Source organism: Pholcus phalangioides, unplaced genomic scaffold (assembly GCF_987345545.1).
Source record: "Pholcus phalangioides strain wild (caught in Gottingen) unplaced genomic scaffold, Ppha-v1.0 ptg000004l_1, whole genome shotgun sequence".
Classification (NCBI taxonomy): domain Eukaryota; kingdom Metazoa; phylum Arthropoda; class Arachnida; order Araneae; family Pholcidae; genus Pholcus; species Pholcus phalangioides.
In genome coordinates, this window is record NW_028301597.1 from 41022075 (window position 1) to 41044269 (window position 22195).

The 22195-nt window shown below is 36.4% G+C and overlaps 1 protein-coding gene across 1 annotated transcript in view; it reads left to right on the forward strand.

Moving 5' to 3' along the window:
- Positions 1 to 2263: 2263 nt before the first annotated feature.
- Positions 2264 to 22195, forward strand: part of LOC149087590 (band 7 protein AGAP004871-like) — a 39321-nt gene continuing 19389 nt past the window's right edge. Inside the window, exons 1-2 of the mRNA XM_089231518.1 lie at positions 2264 to 2335; positions 7775 to 7881. Coding sequence (XP_089087644.1) covers positions 2307 to 2335; positions 7775 to 7881 — 136 coding nt within the window. The 5' untranslated portion in view covers positions 2264 to 2306. The remainder of the gene's footprint in view (positions 2336 to 7774; positions 7882 to 22195) is intronic.

The following is a 22195-nucleotide window of genomic DNA, read 5'->3' on the forward strand; positions in this document are numbered from 1 at the left end:
CTCAAAAACCTGCTTTTGCGGTTTGTATGAGGTGCCCAAACGACTGCAGAGCGTCGTGTGGGCATCATGCTGGTCTCTCGTCCATCGTGAGGATCCAGGTTCGATCCGCTGAAGTTAGTTTTCTGCGGTTTTTTCAACTTCGATACGTGAATGCGTGCCGATCCCCCGTTCTAAAAAGTCTTTCTAGGCAGACCTACAACACGATTCTGACTTGACGTGGAAAATTTACGCATTTATCACCTTTACTTCAAAATGTGGAAGGCAGATGGCAGCAAGAACTCGAACCAAGCACAATTCTGACAACATAAATAAGTTAGGGCCACGCATACATTCTGAATACACATTCTGGCACGATTCTTTAGAAATTCCGTAGAATGTGTACGACGCACATGCTCAACACATGATCCGCAGGCCAAATGCGGCCTCGAACCAAAGTTTATGAAAGTGAACTAAGCTTTACATTTCCAGATCACCAGAGGTGGATTTAATGGTGGGTGCACCGGGCGCGTGCTCTAAGCTGCAACTTCTGAAGGGGCCTTCAAAACCCCAACTTTACACTTTTTTCTAATTTTAAAGGGCCCTCAGCCGCATTGAATCTGTTTCTTTCCAGATTACTAAAGTGATCTGCAGCATATTTGCCTATCACCGCTGCGCAATTACAGAGTATTGAAGCGTACCATGACACATATTTACAGATCATTCAAGTGACCCACTGTGTGCATTATCAGATCTTTTGTGTGGCCTGAGGCAAATTTACAGAACACTTATGTGACGCACAGCATATTTACATATCACCGTGGAATAGTTTCAGAGCACCTATGGATCCGTGGCATATTTACAGATCATTCAAGCTGCATATTCACAGATCACTTACGCAACCTGTGACGCTGTTCCAGATCACTTGATGAAGCTGCCCGCGACGAGTTTCCGAACCAGTGAAGTGGCCGGTACTGTCCTAAAGGTTGAGCACCCGTGGTGTGTGCGAGGTGGCCTTAAATAGTAGTAGTAGTGGGTGAGGTGATTTTGCTAACAAAATCAGGTTTTTACACAGCAACGCGTACCACTGCAGATCCAGACCCGGCGTAAAATCAAAGTAAACTACGTGAAATGATCGGGGGGGGGGGGGGGGGGGTTGGAAAGATAGATTCAGTCGTGGTAGTATACGGGTATTGTTTTGGCGATGAAATGACTACACTATTATAAACCGTACGTGCAGCTCGTGAACATTCCTCTGGGGAATATCTAACGGAAAGATGCATATGACAATGTGTAATAGAGCAATTATATATATATATAATAGCAAAATATGTGCCTTTTTTACCGAAACACGAATATTCATCGAGATACTGATTGATGATCATCTTGGTTTTTACTATGTGTGTGCCCGTATCCATTTTCAGTTCAAAACAAGGGTGTTCAACCTTCGTGAGAATGCGGGGTCACTTGGTTTGAAACGCGCAGCGAGTGACTTTAGTGATCTGTGCCACGGATCGCTTAAGTGTTCTGGAGCTGTGTCGCGGGTCACTTAAGTGATTTGGGGATGTGCCGTGAGCGGCTTAAGTGACTTGTAAGTGTGCCGTGCACTGCTTAAGAATGAAACCGAGCACTCTGTTCGAATTTTTTTTTACCACCGCTGAGCAACGTTCAAAAAACCTAAGCCGCTCGTCAATGAGAATACCCAGATCGGTGATCCTTCTTGCATCCGGAATAATAACAAAATTGCTAAAAATATTTTTTCCCCTTTTTTTTTTATAATCTCCGTTATAACCAAAAAGAATACAATAAATATACTAAGTAAAAATACTGTTTGCTAGTCCTTGACCATCGTTATCATCACCCTTAGGAGCATAAAGAATGACATTTGCGTGTATTCAAGCCGTGAACAAGTCACATGAAATTCGAGGTAAAATTCATACTATCATTGGTGGAGACAAGTCATTGTTTTATTCAACAGGTAGCTGTTATCTTCTGCTCACTCTGAAACACAGAAGACTCATTTCATACCTGTCTGAAATTGAAGAAAAGACTTTTAAATTGGATCTGAAAACGTCAGCTGATTTCTTTAATTACGGTGATTAGAGTTTCTTTTCGTTCGGCATTCATTAGTTTTTTTCGGAGAAGAAAAGGAAATTTCGGAGAATTATTTCTTCCATCGCGAAAAACTCTTCCTTTGCCTTCATAAACGTTTCTGACAGAAATCGCGCTGACGTCATGCGGTACGGGCTCTTAAAAGCCATCTACCGACTGAAAATAAATTTCTACATCTGTTTTATTTTCGGTTCTGTGGATCCCGTAACCTCCACAAGATGAATGGTACCGAAGCGATGGGTGAAGTGTAAGTGTATTTTTTTCTACGTGGACGCTATCATTTATTGTACGTTGAATACAGATGTTTCATAACAACGAAACAATTACTTACCATATGCGTGCCATGTTCATCTGTAAAATGTTTTTCTGATCGTAAAACTTCCGTGATATTTGCTCATTTACCAAACATTATTTCTCGATGCTGATATTCTTTAAAAAAAGCCAATACAGTGAAACCTCGATTTAGCGATACTCTGTGGACCAAGAAAAAATATCGTTGTATCGAATGTCATTATAGCGAGGTGCCACTGTATCTTTCAGTCAAAGTATTACAGTTATTATATTAGGCGTTATAATTTTTAACTAAGTCTTGTAAACAGGTTTCCCCCAGAGGCATGGCCCGTTAGGATCTATCTTTAGCGGGTCCCCGATCAGATTTTTTACGGACCATTATAGTTAATTTATAGAATCAAAAAAAGCAAAAAAAAGATAAGAATCTCCAGAAATAAGATACTCTCAGTTTAAACTGAGACTCCTCTGCTGTCACCTACCAAATAAAAAACAAACCTATTTGTTAAAATTCTCCAAGTAAAATTGATTGTTGGTTTCTAACCGGTGGGAGCAATGAAAATTAATAGTATGTGAATAGTATATGATCTATATGTACCATATATACAGAGTGGTAACTATCGACCGCCAAATAATCATACACGTGATTCCTTGTGAAAAACTAATGTGGAAAAGTGTTTTCCGTTTCTGGATCCGACGAATGTTTAATCAGTCATGATGCCTTGAATTTTTGTGATGTATCATTTTTCTAACAGTCAGTTTACGGCCAAACACCCGACGAAAGTAAATTGTTGGTTGCGACTTCTTGAAAATGAACTGAAATATTCAGTCCCCTTTTTAGAAGAAAAGTTCGGCCTTTCACGATGCCACTGTTTCTCTCAATGTAGTGTAATAGTATAACCTTGTTACGTGCAATTACGTGTTAGTTTCATCCTCTATATTGGCAAATTTATCACTAAATTTGTAAAGTGTTAGCCAAATGAGATCTACTTCAAATTTTTTAAACCAAATCAACACTTTTTGCCAAAATGTGATAATTTGTTCTCTTTCACCATCAAGTCAAATTTTTTGAGGGGAGGTGCATACAGTGCGTAGTGTTTACTGCGCAATCGTTTTAACAGATTATATGTTGATCAATAAAACGGCAATATTTTTTGAGTTACTTTAAAATTTCATCGAAACAGTCACGTGTAAAACACTTCAACGAAGATTGCAAAAATGGTAGCTTGACAAATGTGACTTGTAAAAACAGTAAAATAATAACGATTCGATCAGAAACTTTCGATCAAACTAGTTGTTTTGTGAATTGACATATTAAAAATACTAGTTAATGGTTTCGGATATTTTCTATTGATTATTCATCGAGTCACATTTTCATACCGATTTCTACATGTTACAATGAAGATTTATCTTCACTGACAATGACAAGGGTAGTTCATACCCATCGGCGCCGTGGTAAGATATTCGTCTACGACTATGGAGGTGTCCGCGGATTCGATCCTGGGGAAAGAATATTTATAACACGTTTTTTTCCCCGGACGAACGTGAGGTGGCCAACGATAGATGACACCTTTATTTCCGACTCAACTGTATCACTAGTAAATTGCTGCATGGCGATATGACTGGATTCGGTGTGCTGCAAAATAGCAGTAGTTCATACCCACCGGGACACCCTGTATTTGTACTCAAGAGCAGATTGGCGCATTCCTTGAAACGCAACATAGAGGGGGACGAAAGACGTAAATAAAAGAAAAATTTCGAGAGAAAAGCCAGGGAATGAAGAGAAAGGGAGTTCCGATAATTCTCTTCCGGGATTCTTGCGAACGGTTCCCATGGAAACAGTGTGATGAGGAGATTTCTCCTCGTAAAATCCGGAAACTACTTTTGGCAGAGCTCGCCTTTGAGAGAAAACACTGCAAGTTTCCACGAGATTTTATATTTACCTCCCAAGCATTCACATCCAATTATGAACAAGTTATGAGCGAGATAATTGGATAAGCTAAACTAATCATCTATGGCAACATAATTTATTTTATGAAACTGAACAATATAATTATTATGACCCGGAAAAATTATTCACTTCGATTATTTTAGTCATCTAACGTTAGAAAACTGAAAATCCAAAATTTTCGAGGTTCATAGAATTTTCACCGTATTTTTATGTAGTCCTATATGTTACGGTACATGTGATAAATCCAGCTATTATGCATAATCGGGCTGACCATTTTGATAAATTTAAATTTATTACTTTTAACGGCGATTATGCATCGTGCCCAAGTGTCGTTGGTAAATTTGATAAATGCTGAACAAAAATTATCACTCTTTTTCGATGATTATGCATAAGACTCAAGTTGGTAACATTACATATGGTACTAAATTCATCACATTTGCCGGTTAGTATACATAATCACTGTTTCGTATTGGTAAATATGATTAATCGGACCCATTGCCGCGATGAGATTCACTATTTAGATGGCCATAATTGTGAGCTGAATATAATGAACTCATATTTTTAATTAATTTTTCCGAACATCCCTGAAATCACGCCTATAATTAACTCCTATTTGACGAATTATTAAATCGGACTCGTATTCAACAAATTTTACATACGGTGTTATCCCAATGTAAAGAACTTCAATCTAACACATTATTCGATTTTACAAATTTTTAATCATATTGAAGTTTGTCTGCAGCAACTCCCTATCACTCCGATTCCCGTCTACCCATATTAGCTTCACGTCATCTACGAATTTGCTAACAATATATACGATGTATATGTCGATACAATGATCGAAAAAAAATTCCCCGTTCACCATAACTCGTAGGGACCTATCCCACAACCATGATTCTATCCAATTCAAAAAGTTGCTCTCCAATCTCAAGATAAATTCCAAAATAACATCAAAATGGTTGGGAAACACTGCTGTAGACCAGGGTTTGACCGACAATACAGCCAAAAGTAACAGTGGAAGCCCTATATTGATTTTTTTAATGTATGCAGCAAAATATATTAAAGGGAATATTAATCCGTCGGGCATCTAGGTCGGAGCCCTGTTAGCCTCGCCCTTCCTCTGGCAACACGCAGACAGATATCGTTGAAGGCTACACGAAATTGTCTTCCCACGGGACCGTAAAATGTCGAACACCGGCTGTAATGTGTATGATTGTAATTTGCATGAAACTATCTAATTGAAGGTGACGATAAGGACCTCACGGATACGCATCAAGCACAAACTTCGAGTAATCTTGTGTATCCGTGAGCATCGGGGTGCTGGTGAGCAGGGCCATCTTAAGAGCATCATGGGCCTCAAGCCAAGTAATTTTTCTGAGGCCCTACCTTGTCAATTGTCGAAAATTTCAATCGGTTCTCGTTTTTGTGAGGCCCCTCTTCTCTTGAGGCCCCCGGGCCGCGCAAGGTGGGTCCATGCGTTAAGACGGTACTGCTCATGAGTAGCAGGTTGATGACAGGACTATGATGTGGAATGTTCTGAAATACAAGAAAGAGAGCCCCCCTGGCGTTTCCAAAACTGTGAGAAAAGAGCTGACACAGTCTGCCCAGCTTAATCGGATATAAAGGATTCCAGCACGCACAATATCCGATCAAGCGGGTTATCCGATTCTGTGGGGAACAATTGCCATTTCGCAACGTCAGTACAGCTTGTAGCATATTGGAAAAACTGATGGAGGATAAATGTTAATAAAGCTTCTCGAATAAATCAGGCATCAGAAAATGAAATGAAAATTATATTTAATTACGAGATTCTTACTTTTCATTAAGAAAGCTAGAGCCCTCTATTGGCTCAACTGAGAACAAAAATAAAGTAATTAAATATCTTTATTCAAGAGAACTTAAATACTTGGAGGCCAGAGAGAGAGAGAGTCTACTCTCAAATGCACTTTTCTTAACTTAGTAACATGTTTTCCATTAATTCCGAATGTTTCATTCAGTAAAAAAATGTATGTGTATAGTGGTTGATGAGTATTAACAATTGACGTGTGAAGCGCGGTATCGAAGCCTCCTAGATACCTCCTAGATGTAGTATCTAGGAGGATTTGGCAGTATTCGATTTAAGCGGGGAAAATCAGTTAAAATTTCCATATTGTCAGATAAAGCAAAGAATTAAAACTGTGTCTGTGGGAGAAATTTTGGTGCCGGAGGTTTCAGTTGTTTTTAAGCCGGGTGTCCGTTTATTCGTTATCCGATTAAGCGGAGATGACTGGAATAACATGGTTAAATCTATTATTCTATCGCTTTGGTACCCTCTCCAAAACACAAATTGTCACCCTCCAAAACAGGGGCGGATCTAAAGCTCGCTGTTGGGAGGGGTGATTTTACAAATCACTAAAAAAAATTGGTCTCAGCATGGGGTGATCATATGTCAAGCATTTTGTCCCGTATTTTCCGTGGCAGTCCCGTTTTTCTGTTTTTTTCCCCCATCTTCTGAAAAATGTCACTTTTTTACCCGTTTTTTAGTCGAAGTTTTCTTGAATATGTTGTTGCAATATTATCATACAGAAGAAGTCCCGGAAATTTCATGAATTACCGCATCCGCCCCGCTCCGGAAGAAATGACTTTTTATCGAAATAATAATAACAACACAACAGAATATTCAATAACCATCAAATGATTTATTTTCTTGTTCACGAAAATCTGTGCAATCCATGAAACCACTCGATCCTTACTGACAGGATAATCCTTTATCGATATAAGGCTATATCGACTAATTGGCGACATTTCTTGGCGAGTATCAAGAAATGTCAACCTCGCATTCGTATCTCGAGAGTCCATCACTGGTATAACGGGATCATCTTCTCTCGGTACATAGAGCGAAAATAAAATCCTCCATTTTTAGATTTTCAGTCATCTTCGAAAATTCATGACAAAGTGTGTGAGAAGAGAAGAGGAAAAAGTCATGGCTTCTCGGCAGATGTCAGGCTATATTTCTGCACCAGCAATGAAAACATAAGCACAAAAAAATACGCTATTTTTTTTTCCAGAGCTGAAATACTCTGTATGTACGGTCTGTATATTCGGTCTGACAGGGAACGTAAAGAGTGCCAAGAGCAGTCCCGGATGGTGAAAATATCCAGTGACTTCAACTGTGCTGACTGACTGAACCCTGTTTAGGGAGCCTGCTATGGCGATACGTATTCAGAGAACTTTTAGAATTTAATTTTGAAAAAAAAAAGATTCAAATTGTCATCTAATGTGACATTTATCTTTTAATTTTTAATTTTCTCTAAAAATATCTGAATGTTTTTCTGCAAATTATTCCATAAGATCCAAAATGACGCTCGGCAATAGTCCCTGAGGAAAATATCACGTAATATAATATCAAGATATTAGCCATATATACATAAAAATATTTGTGTATTTGAAATTTTCATTTTTGTGAAGAGTGCGCATGCCTGTACAAATAACGCCACAATCACAAGAAGACGACGACAACACCAAGAAAAACACTATGGCTAAGGAAATGAGCCAGGAGGCCAGAAGATTTGGAGGTAAAGAAAAATTCTTAGTAAATTCCTATCAGATATTTAAGAATAATTTTATTTTTGAACATCGGCATATATAAAAATTTTCATTTTATACAATACTAAAGGGTGTTTTAAAACTCGCGCGCATCATAGTTTATGAATGTTTTTTTTAATATGAATATGAACTATTCAAACATAAAACTATTAACTATTTAAAATATTTAACAGAAAATAACAGATTAAACTTATGAATTGAAAAATTACCGTTAATTAAAGGTGAAAAAAATTTCTAATTTGCAAACCGTGCAATTTTTTTTGCCAGATTGCTCGAGATTTTACGAAGTCTGCGAGAATTAATGCCTCATATCACATTAATGATGTTAGTCTTGAGTTCATCAATCGTATATAGATTATTGATTGCAGTATGTCACATATTTAAGCTAGCCCAAAGAGGAAAAAGTCCTGGGGTTACAAGTCCGTTGGAAGAGGCGGCTTAAGTCCTCGCGTAATCACACGATCACAAAAAATTCAGTTAGCCTTTTACGGCCAAATTAAGAACTCGATTGATTTTTCCTTCGATTTCCTCTTCTGATCCTTTAGAAATCATTCAAAAAATTCACGACAAAATTTTCTTAGTAGGTTTTCTGGACTTGTCCATGGTTATAGAAACAACACTAAAATTGAAAACAAAGAAATTAAATGTTATCGTTCCCAAAAAATGGGGGATTTTAAAAAAAATTATGGCATAACAGTGCTGAAATGAATAAAATTTTTGTTTTCTAAATGAATTTTGGAATCTCACAATTTCAGGGGGAAAAAAATATAGTGCTTCAATATAAGCAAAAATATTTTTTCTAATTTATGAAACCGATGTTCCCAATTCGGAACATCGGCCATGAAAAGGCCAACATGAAAACTTTCTTTTGAGGTGTGATACTATGCTGTCGAAATCAGGATTACATTACCATTCACCGCTGTTCAACACTGAAATGAATTGAGTGTTAATGTTTGCGTAGACTTTAGCATCAACAATCGAAACAAAATATGGCCCCCCCCACAATCCGACGGCGTGATACTGAGCCCCAAACAATTTTTTTCACCATGTAAGGGCTATTTATGAACAATATGAGGGATTCGCAGTGGACCAAGACCAAAATTTAGGGCTATAAAAGAATATTGTATACTTTCTTTCTTTCAAACTGAGCACGACCCAGACTCTATCGGTTTTAGCCATTGCCCCAGCGGAGGGGCGGGTCCGTGTCGGAGAAAACTTTATTATACATAATCAAATGTACATGGGCAGAATCTCATACACACAAAATATTACAGCACAGAAATTACTGGGATCACTGCAATGATCCCATACGACTGATGAACTCGAGACTAACGTCATTAATGCAATTCAGACATTAATTCTCACAGACTTTTTTAAAGTCTCGAGCATTCTGGTAAAAAAAAAAATGTGCCTATGTGTCTGTGAAAAAGATCAATATTTTCAACATTTATTGTAAATTCTAAATTTATTTAAACTTTTATTAAACGTAATGTTTCGATTCATAAGTTTAATCAGTTTCTTTCTGTTAAATAGTTTATATTCATTTGAAAAAAAAACCATCCATAAGCTATGATGTGGGCAAATTTTGAAACACGCTGTATGTACATAATAATTTAAATAGCATGTGTCTAGACTTCTATCGGCTTAGGTGTTTATAGAAATCACAATTTATTATTGACTTTTAACAAAATGTTCTTTCAATCTGTCAGATTATTAAAAAATTAAGTCTGCAATAAAAAAAAATTCAAAATTATGCATATTTTTAATATTTTATTTCATGAGATGATGCATTTTTTTTTTGTAATGGACGTATGCCCAAGCCGTCCTTACCAGACGCTGGAAAATAATAGCGGGCCAGAGGTGTCATAACAATTTTGGGAAGCCCCCTTAGCCCCGATTTTATAATATGTTCTATGGGGCAGGGAGAGAAATCGGCATTCAAAAATTCATGTATTATTACAAAATACAGTATACAGGTGCTGAAAACATATATATATATATATGTATATATATATATATAGACACAGAAATCAAATGTAAATTAATTGAAAAAAAATTAACGGAAATTTTGAACTGAAGAAAATTTTTAATTGTTGGTGGAAATAATTCCAAAACCAATTCAGGAAAACAATTAATGAAAGAAAATGTGTGAGTAGTAGTAAAAATTAAGAATAATGGAATGGTAAATATGAAAAACAGTTGACAGAGGTAATTCCAGCACCTATGAAAATTCAGAAAAAATGAAAGAAATATTTTTTAAAATTGATGAAAATTCAGAATAAATAAAAGAAATAATTCCGAAATTGTTCAAAATTCAGAACTCAAAAAATGATGAAAGTACATAATTCTGGAATTAACTGAAATTTAGAATTTATGGAAGAGAGAAATAACTCCAGGATATCTTTCCAGATCGAAATGCAGATTTTTCAACATTGATGAAAAAATTCAGAATTTGTGAAAGAAATTATCATCACCTCAAGTGCGCCTCCCGAGAACGCGGGGCCCGTTGCGACCGCACCTGTCGCACGCCCTTGAGAACGGCTTTGCGTATGACCCATGACGAGAAAATATTGAGAAATATGTATTTTTTTTAACCTTAGCGTAAACGCTTCAAGATTCCACGATGATATAAACTCTCACATGCTTGTTTCCCTTGTATTAAATTAACACTGTACTGAACGGGTAATTGAGTAAAAATCTCTTATATCCGAAATTCTTAGATATGGAACATAAATAATAATTTTTCGTACGTGCATATTTTAAAAATGTGTGCTGGATTATGTACGCGAGATCAGAGACCAATGTAATAATGCAAAAAAAAAATTGCTAGTTCATTTTGCTAGGTTTATTTAAAAAAATTATAAATAAAGCATATTTTCACAATATTTAGCTTTCATATAACTTCAATTAGTTTATAATTAGCTCTAATTTAACTTATAATTAGCTTCAGTTTAGCTTATAATTAGCTTCAGTTTAGCTTATAATTAGCTTCAGTTTAGCTTATAATTAGCTTCAGTTTAGCTTATAATTAGCTTCAATTTAGCTTCCATATTAGCTTCAATTTAGCTTCCATATTAGCTTTAATCTAGCTTTCATATTAGCTTCATATTAGCTTCAATTTAGCTTTCATATTAGCTTTAATCTAGCTTTCATATTAGCTTCAATTTAGCTTTCATATTAGCTTTCATATTAGCTTCAATTTAGCTTTAATATTAGCTTTCATATTAGCTTCAATTTAGTTTTCATATTAGCTTCAATTTAGCTTTCATATTAGCTTCAATATTTGGCTTTCATATTAGCTTCAATATTTGGCTTTCGCAATATTTACTTTTGTTATATTAAGTATATTAACTTTTTTTTTTAATATTATTGTTTTTACGAACTGAATTTATTTTACTAAATAATAAACGAACTACAGTATCTGATAAACTAGCAATTTTAATAAATGAGTCATTACATTATTGAATAACCATTTATATGAACAAATTATTTTAATAAATGAACTTTTTGCATTTTATTGTATATATATTTCTAAATAATCAATATCAACGCATAAAAAATTGAACTTGAAGTTATTAAAGTAAATAGATAATTTTATTTAATTATTTTACGAATACTTTTATAAATACGAAGACCACGACAAGCAAAAAGTTCAACGAGTTTTCTTCATAAAAATATGGCTATCAAAATATCTAAAATTCAGCGATCCAAAAAAAGAGCTAATACTGATAATTATAAGAAAATATTTACACTGTCCATATAAATATGGATGTCGCATGTCAAATATATCCCAAATACGGCATAATATCCAAAAGCATGTATCACGAAAGAAAAACTAATAATTAATAATATATAATGCATATTACCCATGAAAAAGATTATGATCGTCTTATACTAAGCATGGATAGCTTCTCTATTTATCCCAATATGTTTATCATATTTCTTTTTAAACGAGCCAATTGTGTTAAAAGTCACGCTTTCCGGGGGTAAGTTATTCCATCTATCAACAACCCCCTTAGAGAAAAAAATCCCTGCGAGACACCACAACACCCGGAATTGTTCCTTACGAATCGATACTGGTGTCCTCTTGTCGAAGCAGTTGATTGACTGTGTTTTAATAATTCATGGTCCATTCTGTCCATCCCGTTGAAAATTTTAAACACTTCGATCACACCCCCTTCCCCGACACTAACGCTCTTCCAATCCAAATACATTCAAAAAATCAAGCCTCTTCATAGCTGAATCTCCTTGTACCATCAAGAGCACGCATAGGTCTTCTCTTCAGCCTCTCGATGAATTCTATGGCTTATTGTAAGTATGGTCTCCAAAACTGTACAGAAAACTCCAGGCCAGGGCAAACTGAGCCCTGAAAAGTGGAAGAGTCACTCAAAAGGAACGCGAAAAGACTTTTCTAAGAATGACACCAAGTGTTCTATCTGCTTTTTTGACTACTGCTGAGCAATGTTTAGAAAACCTGAGTCGCTAGTCAATGAGAATGCTCAAATCGGTCACCTTAGTTGCATCGGGAATAACTGTACCATAGACTAAAGGTATCCTATTATAACTCTGTGAACTGTACCATTCAACTCGTAAGCGTGAGTTTTTTGAAACAAAATGAGCGACCATGCGCTTATCACACTACTATGAAAGTGATGCCATGTTGTAAATCTCTCCATATTTGGAGAGATACTGAACATTAATTATTTCGTTGCTCACCCACTATAGTCGAAGTAGAATAAACGCGTTTGGATATGAACTGATCTGTTGTGAAAATATTGTTTTTGGATGCGTTTGTAAAATTTTGTTTCTCCTTTTGAGTATCTACTGCGATGTATGATCTACTACTGTTTTGAGTATCTACTAGTGCAAAATTAAGAGAACTAGCACATTATGTCGAACTTCTGAAAAATTAATGGGCAGATTTTTATGAAATTTGGTACGTATGCATAGTTATAACAGAAAAAAGAGATGTACCATACAAAAGTCATAGTACGCACGCATGATTGTCAGTAAAGCTCATCATTGGAGGGATCTTAACTCATCTGTGAAGAGCACGGTGCTCCACTCAAGTCTTTCAGTATTTTTGTGAAAAAAGTGCAAACATTATCTTATTTTTTTGCACATGAATGTATATTCTCAAATTAGGGATATTTTATACGTAGGATACATAGGTAACAGAGCGCAACTTCAGGACCACCAAAACCTCAATAAATTGAAAACCCGTGTATAAGCCGACCCCAAAAAATCCGTGCATTTTAGAGAAAAAAAATCTTATATTTTCATGTGCGAAATGAATAGCTTGCGGAAATTTACAATAGAAAATTATTCAAACTTTTTAATCCATTTCTTCTGAGTCTCCAAGCTCATTGTAATCCATCAGATCATCATAAGGTGTGGGTCATCTCCGTTTTTATCCTCATCTTGACTGTCATCGTCATTGTCACTTTCAAAGAGGATATCATCTTCAGTTCCTTCCATCGCATTATTGATGGAACACTTTTTGAAGGCTCGGATGATAATTTCGGCGGAAACAGAATTCCACGCCTCATGTATCCATTGGTACACTAGGCCAATGTCAGGTTTTTTCAAGGCACCACTTTTTGTAGTGCCTTGTTTCTTTATCATCGGAACTCATCCATTCAATCCACAAATCCCTCAAATAGTCTTTGAGAGGCTTGTTGATGCTCACACCTAGAGGCTGTACAATCGACGTTAGCACACCTGGTATAAAAGCCAATAATGTTTTCGATTTCTTTGCCTCGGCTTTGGCATTATCGGTTCTGTGGAGTTTGAACATATCCCATACCAATAATGCCGTTTTTTGGAACACTGCTACAAAAATGACTACTGATTGCGGGGGTCGGTATTTTCTCATCAAAAACTGACCCGAGTATAAGCCGACCCCCCTACTCTCCCCCCCCCCAACTTGAGGAACGGATTTTTCCACAAGAAAACTCGGCTTATACAACAAGTATATACGGTAAATACGTTGATATTTTTCTGATATATTTGAGCTATATGAATATCTGTAGCAAAATTGCCATCCTAACTAAAACTTTGTCTGCTCTTCGTTGAATGGAGTCTCGACTTTACTTACAACGAAATCTTTATCATACGCGTGAGTAGAAGAAATTTGTTCAAAGCATATTGAACTGTTTGTTTATCGTTTCCGGAAATTCGATTGAGTCTTTTCGATAATATCAGAGAACAAGAAGCAGGTGGAAACTCTAATGATGATGTTATCTTCTACATCATATTGATTTTAGCATGAGAATTCATGTTCGAATTTGGCTGAAACGATTGCAGTAGTTTTTGAAGGATAAATATAGTTTTGAATGCCATTTTGAAATTGAAAATTATAAGCATATACTAAAATCTGTGAAATTCATAAAAAGTTTAACTTTTTATTTATTTATAGACCTACATTTTAGTCCCCATATTACGAAGCCATTCTTTATACCTCCGGAAAATTATATTGAAAAATGATGATTTTCAATGTAGTGCAATTTAATGAAAATGTGAGTGTGGTGTGCACCATGATGTCACGAAATCATCGAAGCTGTCACCATACTTCGCTAAGTTTGTTGCCAATTTGGCGATATTTACAGAGGAATGCGTTAATTTTCATTTTTTATACAAGGCTAGCTAAAATACCCGGCGTGCTTGGGTTTTCTTCAATTACTGGGAGGATTGAAAAAGTGACAAACCATTATAAAGGCATATGCATGTCTAAGGCCGCCATTACACTATAAAAGTTTTGTAAAAGCTCTTTGATAAAAGTTGAAAAATTCAACCAATAAGAGTCTCGGTTACGTTTCGCTCAAATGTAACCGAGACGCTTATTGATTGCATTTTTGAAATTTTATTAAAGAAATTTTATCAAACTTTTATAGTGTAATCCCAGCCTAAAACGCATTTATACAAATACAAATACAACACCACAACAGGCAAAATGCCCAGCGAGGTGGCTGAGAAAAAGTTGTCCATAACAAATATGGATGTCATATATTTCAAAAATAAAGCAACCCAATTAAAAATGCAATTAACAAAAATTGTAAACAATATATACACATGATAAAATATTCTACAATGCCCATAAAGAATACGCATGGTTGTCTTATTCTAAGTATGGATAGCTGCTCGATTTACCCCAACATGTTTATCATACTTCTTTTTAAACGTGTCAATTGTGTTACAATTTACCATTTCCGGGGGTAAGCTATTCCATTTATTGACAACCCTATTAGAGAAAAATTCCCCCTGCGACACCATAACCTTGTATTGTCCCTTACCAATCGATACTGGTGTCCCCTTGTAAAAGCAGTCGATTGGCGGTGTACTAAAAGTTCATGGTCCATCCTATCCATCCGATTGAAAATTTTGAACACTTCGATCATATCTCCTCGACATCTGCGTTCATCCAATGTAAACATATTCAAAAAATGAAGTCTCTCTTCATAATTCAAGCCCCGTGTTCCAATAAGGACACGTGTAGCTCTTCTCTGCACCCCTTCAACCAAGTCTATGTCCCTCTGTAGGCATGGTCTCCAAAACCTTACAGCATACTCCAGTCCAGGACGAACTAAACCTCGAAAAAGCGGAAGAATGACATTAGAAGAACGCGAAGAGACCTTCTTGAAAATGAGACCAAGCATTCTACTCCCTTTTTTGACCACCGCTGAACAATGTTCAGAAAACCTAAGCCGCTCGTCAATGAGAATTCCCAAATCGGTGACCCTAATTGCTTCCGGGATAGTGACACCATTCAACTCGTAAGAGAACCGTGGGTTGCTCGAACCAAAATGAGCTACCATGCACTTATCAACGCTAAACGTCATGCTCCATTCATTTGCCCATGCTGCAATCCTGTTTAAGTTGGTCTGGAGCAACTCCCTATCGCTTTGATTCCCGATTACCCGCATTAGCTTCACATCATCTGTGAATTTGCTAGTTATCCCATCGATACCCTGATCGAGTTTATCGATAAAAAGTGAAAAAATTATGGGGCCAAGGACACTTCCTTGAGTTCCTCAAGGAAGTGTCCTTGGCCCCATACTTTTTTCACTTTTTTTCCACTTGTGACGCCTGTCCAACCAGAGAATTCCCCGTTCACCATAACTCGTTGCGACCTATCTCTTAACCACGATTTTATCCAATTCAGCAAGCTCCGCCCAATTCCAATCTCGTGTAAACACTTCAGGAGTTTACCATGTTGGACCCGATCGAATGCCTTCTAGAAATCAAGGTAAACAACATCTACATTTTTGTTCTTACCCAAAGCCTTAGTCACGTGATCATAGAAACAAAGGAGGTTAGTTACACATGACTTTCCCTGCCTAAACCCATGCTGATTATCCGACAATACATTATTCTCGTCTATCCACTTCACAAACTGCCTTTTGATAATAATTTCCAAAATTTTCGAGAGGGAGCTCGTCAAACTCACTGGACGATAATTGGACACAGCTTCTCTACTACCCTTCTTAAATATCGGAACAAGGTTAGCAAGTTTCCAATCCCTTGGGACGATACCCTCAGCAACACTACTCCTGTATAACTGTACGACTGGCCCTAACAATTCATTGGCACATTCCCTGAGGACCCTTGGATATATATCATCTGGTCCTGGTTCTTTGCTCGCACATATATTTTTTAGAAGATTTAGTCCTCCACATCTTCCACTTAGAATATCGTTGAGGATTTTATTTCCCCATGCAACACCCGTATATTGAATATTATTATCTCTGTTAAAAACCGACGCGAAATAGTCATTTAAAGCACTACACATGTCAACATTGCTCTCTAACCTAGACCCTCGAGAGGGGGCCAACTGTCCCCTTACATCCATTATTGACGTATTGAAAAAAGGATTTCGGATCAGAGCCAATGTTATCTGCCAACCTACATTCAACTTCCTTTTTACTATCCCTTATCGCTTTCTTCAACACTCTTGTTTTATCAGTAAACAATGATAGGTCACCTCGTCCACTTTTATACTCCCTGAATGCTCTTTTCTATTCAAGATAGAGGTTACGCACGCTATCTGTGAACCATAGAGGGTGCGATGTACAAATACGCCTTTTTCGAACAAAGGGCATAACGTCGCGCAAAACCGAGGGGATCATCATTGTTGGGGGGGATCACGCTAACTAAAGTAAACATTCCGAACGTAACTTGAGGGACAGGAACCATTGTTGTCCGACAGCTTTTTTTACCCAATTCGGGCATTTGCCCAGCTCTGACAAGCTTTTAAAGTAGCCTATCGTTCAAGTCGGGTCCCGTTTGGTATATAAGCAAAATTTGGCGACGACAGATCTGAAATTGTAGATTTGTACTGAGAACTTACACACAAAGACAAAAAGAAAATAAATTATATACAGTATATATATACACAGTCGAATTCCGTTTTAACGAACACTTTTCTAATCTTCCAGATTTACATAGGAATAATGCAAAACACCTGGAATTCCTTTATAACGAAATTTCATTATAATGAAGTGATTTCTCCGGTCTCTTGGGGTTCGTTATAACGGGATTCCACTGTATATAGATAAGTTATCTATAATACCCGGTACTGCCCGGGTTTTCTTCAATAACCGAGAGGAATGAAAAAGTGACAAAGGAATAAACTATTTTGCATAATACTGGCACAGTATTTAAAAAAGTGACACTCCATTATAAAGGCACATACACGTCTGAAACACATACACGTCCTCACATTCCACTGTTCATGCTTACATACATGCAGACAGACAGACGGACGGACAATCCATTTTATTAATATAGATGACGATTTACAGGCGAAAAATTACATAAATGATAAATAAGAACTATTTACATAATTTTTGTAATAATATTTATGTTCTTGGACTTTTTCTGTAATAAATTTTTGAAACACACAGTACAGTACATAGCAAACATTTACATTAACATTTATGTACAAAGTACATTACATTTATGTACAAAGTACTAACCTGTACCAAAGCTCACAAAATGTGAACAGTAGTAGTTTTTGGAATTAAAATAGTGATGTTGATGGTATGGTGGGGTTGGAAGTTAGCATTTACAGAACTTCGGCCTATCCGGCTTTTCTGTTATCCGGCCCGCCCTTCCGTACGTTAGGCCGGATAGTCCGGATTCTAATGTTTTGGGAAGAATGAAAAAAATATATGATTCACACTGATATCAAATCAGGGCACGCATCGCCCGCGGGCCACATTTGGCCCTCGGAGCTTTTTACCGTGGCCCACCGAGGGAATAATATTGTAATAATAATATTTTTTAGAAAATGACTAGAGACATCAAAACACGCTTGAGAAAAAACTAATAATTTGGTTTCTCTCTCAGAACAATGAGAAACGGAGCACGAGGCCTAAATAGTTTTTGGAGCTAGTAATCCCCGGAGCTAGGCAAGGAAAAAGTAAAAAGGACTTTGCCGTGCACCACAGCATTAATGTTCGTTTCATTCGTCACACCGTTTGAGATCCCAGCCTGATTAGTCCTCCACAAGGTCATGTGGAAAATTTGTGAAACACAATTAAATGCTTTATTTTATGCTGCTTCTCTGTCCTTATTGGTTGTCCTCACTTTTAGCTTATCTACCGCCGGTGATTTTCATGCTACAGTTGCCGTTCGAACGCTATTTAGGGATTTTCACAATGGAGATCACATTCCAATACAAAAAACTTGGTGTTGCCATTTGATATTTTCGAAATTTTCTCACTGTAACCGTAACTGTTAGAGTGACACTGCTGTTTTCCATATCATTCTTGAGCGCATACAGCAAAATACCTTGTACCAAAATTTCATTCAGTTTCTGTGAATGGTATGATAGTTAGGGGCTCCATATGTCGCGGGATAGTTTTTTTATAATCACCCTGTATATACATGATGAAATATTATATAGTAACAAGAATTAATAAATGATAACAAGAAATTATTTTGGAATCAATGAATTATTCGGTAATTGATAAAAATTTCTAATTGATGGAAGAATAATTCTAAAATTACTGAAAGAGGTGAGTTTTGAAACACAATTATTTTCAGAATTAGTTAAAAAAATAACTTCAGCGTTAGCGGTAAAAATTATTTCATAATTTATAAAAAAGTAATAGTTCCTCCAAAACTACTGAAATAATTTTTTTCGTTAATCAATGAAAGAAACAATTTCAAGCTAAATTAAAATAATATAATTTCAGAGTTAAAAGGTATAAATAATTACAGAATCATTTAAAGTAAATTCAGAATAATTATAAAAGAAATAATTAATCGGAAACTTTAACAGAGTTGGTGAAAGAAATGATTTCAAAACTAATCAAAACTAATAATTAATGAAAGAAATAATTTCAGGATAAAAGATGTCTTTATTTACTTTGGTCCTCAGTTTAACTCTTGTGGTGTCCCGTTGGCCCTTCTGTGAAGATGCCTTTGAGCCATTGTTAATATCTGAATTTTTCATCTTATAATTTAAAATACCTCAGTAATGGAATTGGTGGATAGCAGACTTCGTGGAAAGTTTGAATTTGGCTCGCGGTGTCTGAAATGTTGTAACCCCTGTATCAAAGTAAAATATGAAAAATGAGCAGCAAAAAGTATGAAATTTAACTGAAGAACAGGTTGGACGAAAAGTCTATGACGTTTCAAAAATTAATGAAAAATCAACAAGAAAGAAAATGGGGTTTACACTAAAATACTTAGTATAAATATATAATTAAATTTTATCTTATACATATACTTATTATTTATATACAGGGTGTCCTGTAGGTGCTAATGCGGCCTTTAACTCATCAATCGTTCGTCGTAGAGGTATAGTTTCAATTTAAAAAATGCTCAAAAGACGTTCAAAAATTACCCCGTACCAGTTTTGAGAGTAAAAATACAGTGCGTAATAAAATAAGAACAACTTAAATTTTTTTACGATCTCCTTGTTTTCCAACTTCCAATTAGAAAGTTGTTGCTACATCTCTAATGAGACCAAACAAAAAATCTATGTAATATTCGCTTAAGTATTCGAAAATCTGAGAAAACTTATGAAAGAAAAAGCCAAAACTAACAGACAACACTCATCTCCCTCATTTTTGCTGTCTTTCTTCAACTTTTCTCCAATTTGTTAATCCGAATATCTCAGCTAATATTGCTCTTAGAAACTTAGCATTTTTTTTTTGTTTTCCTCAGAAGAGACAGGACAACAACTCTCTAATTGGAAGTTGAGTTGGAGGACAAGAGGACCGTATAAAAATTTAGATTTTTGTTTTTATTTTGTGGCACGCTGTATTTCCATTCTCGAAACTGGTACAGGGTAATTTTTGAACGCATTTTGAGAATTTTTTAAACTTAAACTATACCTATACGACGGACGGTTGATAAGATAAAGGCCGCATTAGCACTTACAGAAAGGGCGCCATGTATATATTTTTATTATACTTATTATTTAATTTTGAGTCATTTATATTTTAATATTGAATATAGTTCAGGTAAATATTTATACATTGCTTAATTTTAAATTATTTTATTGACCGAGTTGGATTTTTCACTTTTCTGCTCTGATATTTTCACTAACATTTTACATTAATTTGATAATCAAGCGCAGAATGTTCAGTCTTCGGGAGTATCCATGGGCTATTATAGAAGTTTATTATTAAATAAACGTTCTCTCTCAATTCGTATGTAATTAATAATTACGTTAAAATATTGTCCAAGATATTTTGCGTTGCCAGTAAAAAGCCTTGACGAAGGAGGTCTATTGGAGTTTCCAGGCCAGGGTTTATCACGGGCCTATCATAGTAAATTTATAGCGCGGGAAACGAAAATATACAGTAGAATCCCACTAATCCGAACTAATTGGGATCGGGATCTGTTCGAATTAGCTAAAAGTTCTGATTACCGGTGTTTGTCTTTCAAACATAGGTTTTTTTAAAACTGTAATAATAGTGAGTATAGTCCTCCGACCACGAGATGAATTTTCGCTGCGTCATGTCACGTCACGTCGGATTATTTTATTCAATTTTTTCTTTTGGTAAAACGATTGCACATCGAGAAAAGTTCATCAGTGACTGAGCTTTCACGATTGGCATGTCCTTCTAGGATAAAATAGAATCGTTTGACGTGACATGACGTGCCGTAGCCAAATCTCATCTCGTGGTAGGAGGACTATACCTCTACGGGTGGGATAAGAGTTGCGACCATATAATTCCGTTTAACAACGACCAAAACAACTGCGGGGGAATTAAAGTGATTTTTTTTACACTCCAATGTTGCGGCTTTGCTTCAGCCAATGGACCAAGGGGGCTATGCTAAACATCAAACAGGTGTACAAGAAAATGTTGCTTCGATATCTCATTGAAGATGAGAATGAGTCAGTTTGCCATTCTCCCCAGAAAATGAAGAAAAAAATTCGGTGGAAAAATGCCATTTACTGGCTTGCAGAAGCATACGTGATGGAAACCTTGCAGAAGGAAACATCGTAAACATTATGGCCAAGACTTGCTTTCGACGATAACCAAGAAACAACAAAGGAATCCGACGAAATCCTCTAGCGTTCAAAATAAATCGCTGGTTGCGAGGGTAGCAGAGGAAAAGATGTGGGTCAAATGCTATCATTAGACTCCAACAGCTATCAGATTTTCACGGATGCAAGTATCGTCTCCGAAGTTTCAACTGGAAATGACACATCGTCAAGCGATGGTGGTTCTCAAAGTGTGCGTCGCATCTCCTAGAGATGTTGCCAACCTTGCGAAAATAACCGCGACGTGCTGTCGCGGTGAGCTGCGAATATTGATGATTGCCTATTCGGTGATTTGGAGTGGTTCTTTCTTAGACTATTCTGGAGTGTCACGGATAAACGTTGTCATAGCAAGGGAGCCATGGGTGGCAAAATTTTGAGAACCACTAGGTTAGATTACGACGCCCCACCACCAAAGATTCATTCAGAAGCTGTGGTAGGTTTCAAAACCGCCGTTCCATAGGTGGAGCAGCATGATAATGCATTCCCTGCAGACATCATTCATGTTTCTTGGACGCAATGACTACAAACTGCATCGTCTGCTAGGTGTATAGGTCATTTCGTCAAGGAAATCGGGAAATTTCTTCAAGGCGATTATGTGATTCATCATTATTATGTGTGATCATGTATTCATTGTTCATTGTAAAATCTAACGTTCGAAAATTCAGAATTTACGTGTATGTGTGTTTTTCTGTTGTTGATTCTTCAACTTTCTCGAGCACGTCGTGCTTTTTTTTGTTAAGGGCCGTTTGGATTAGCGGGGTTCTAATGAGATTTATCCC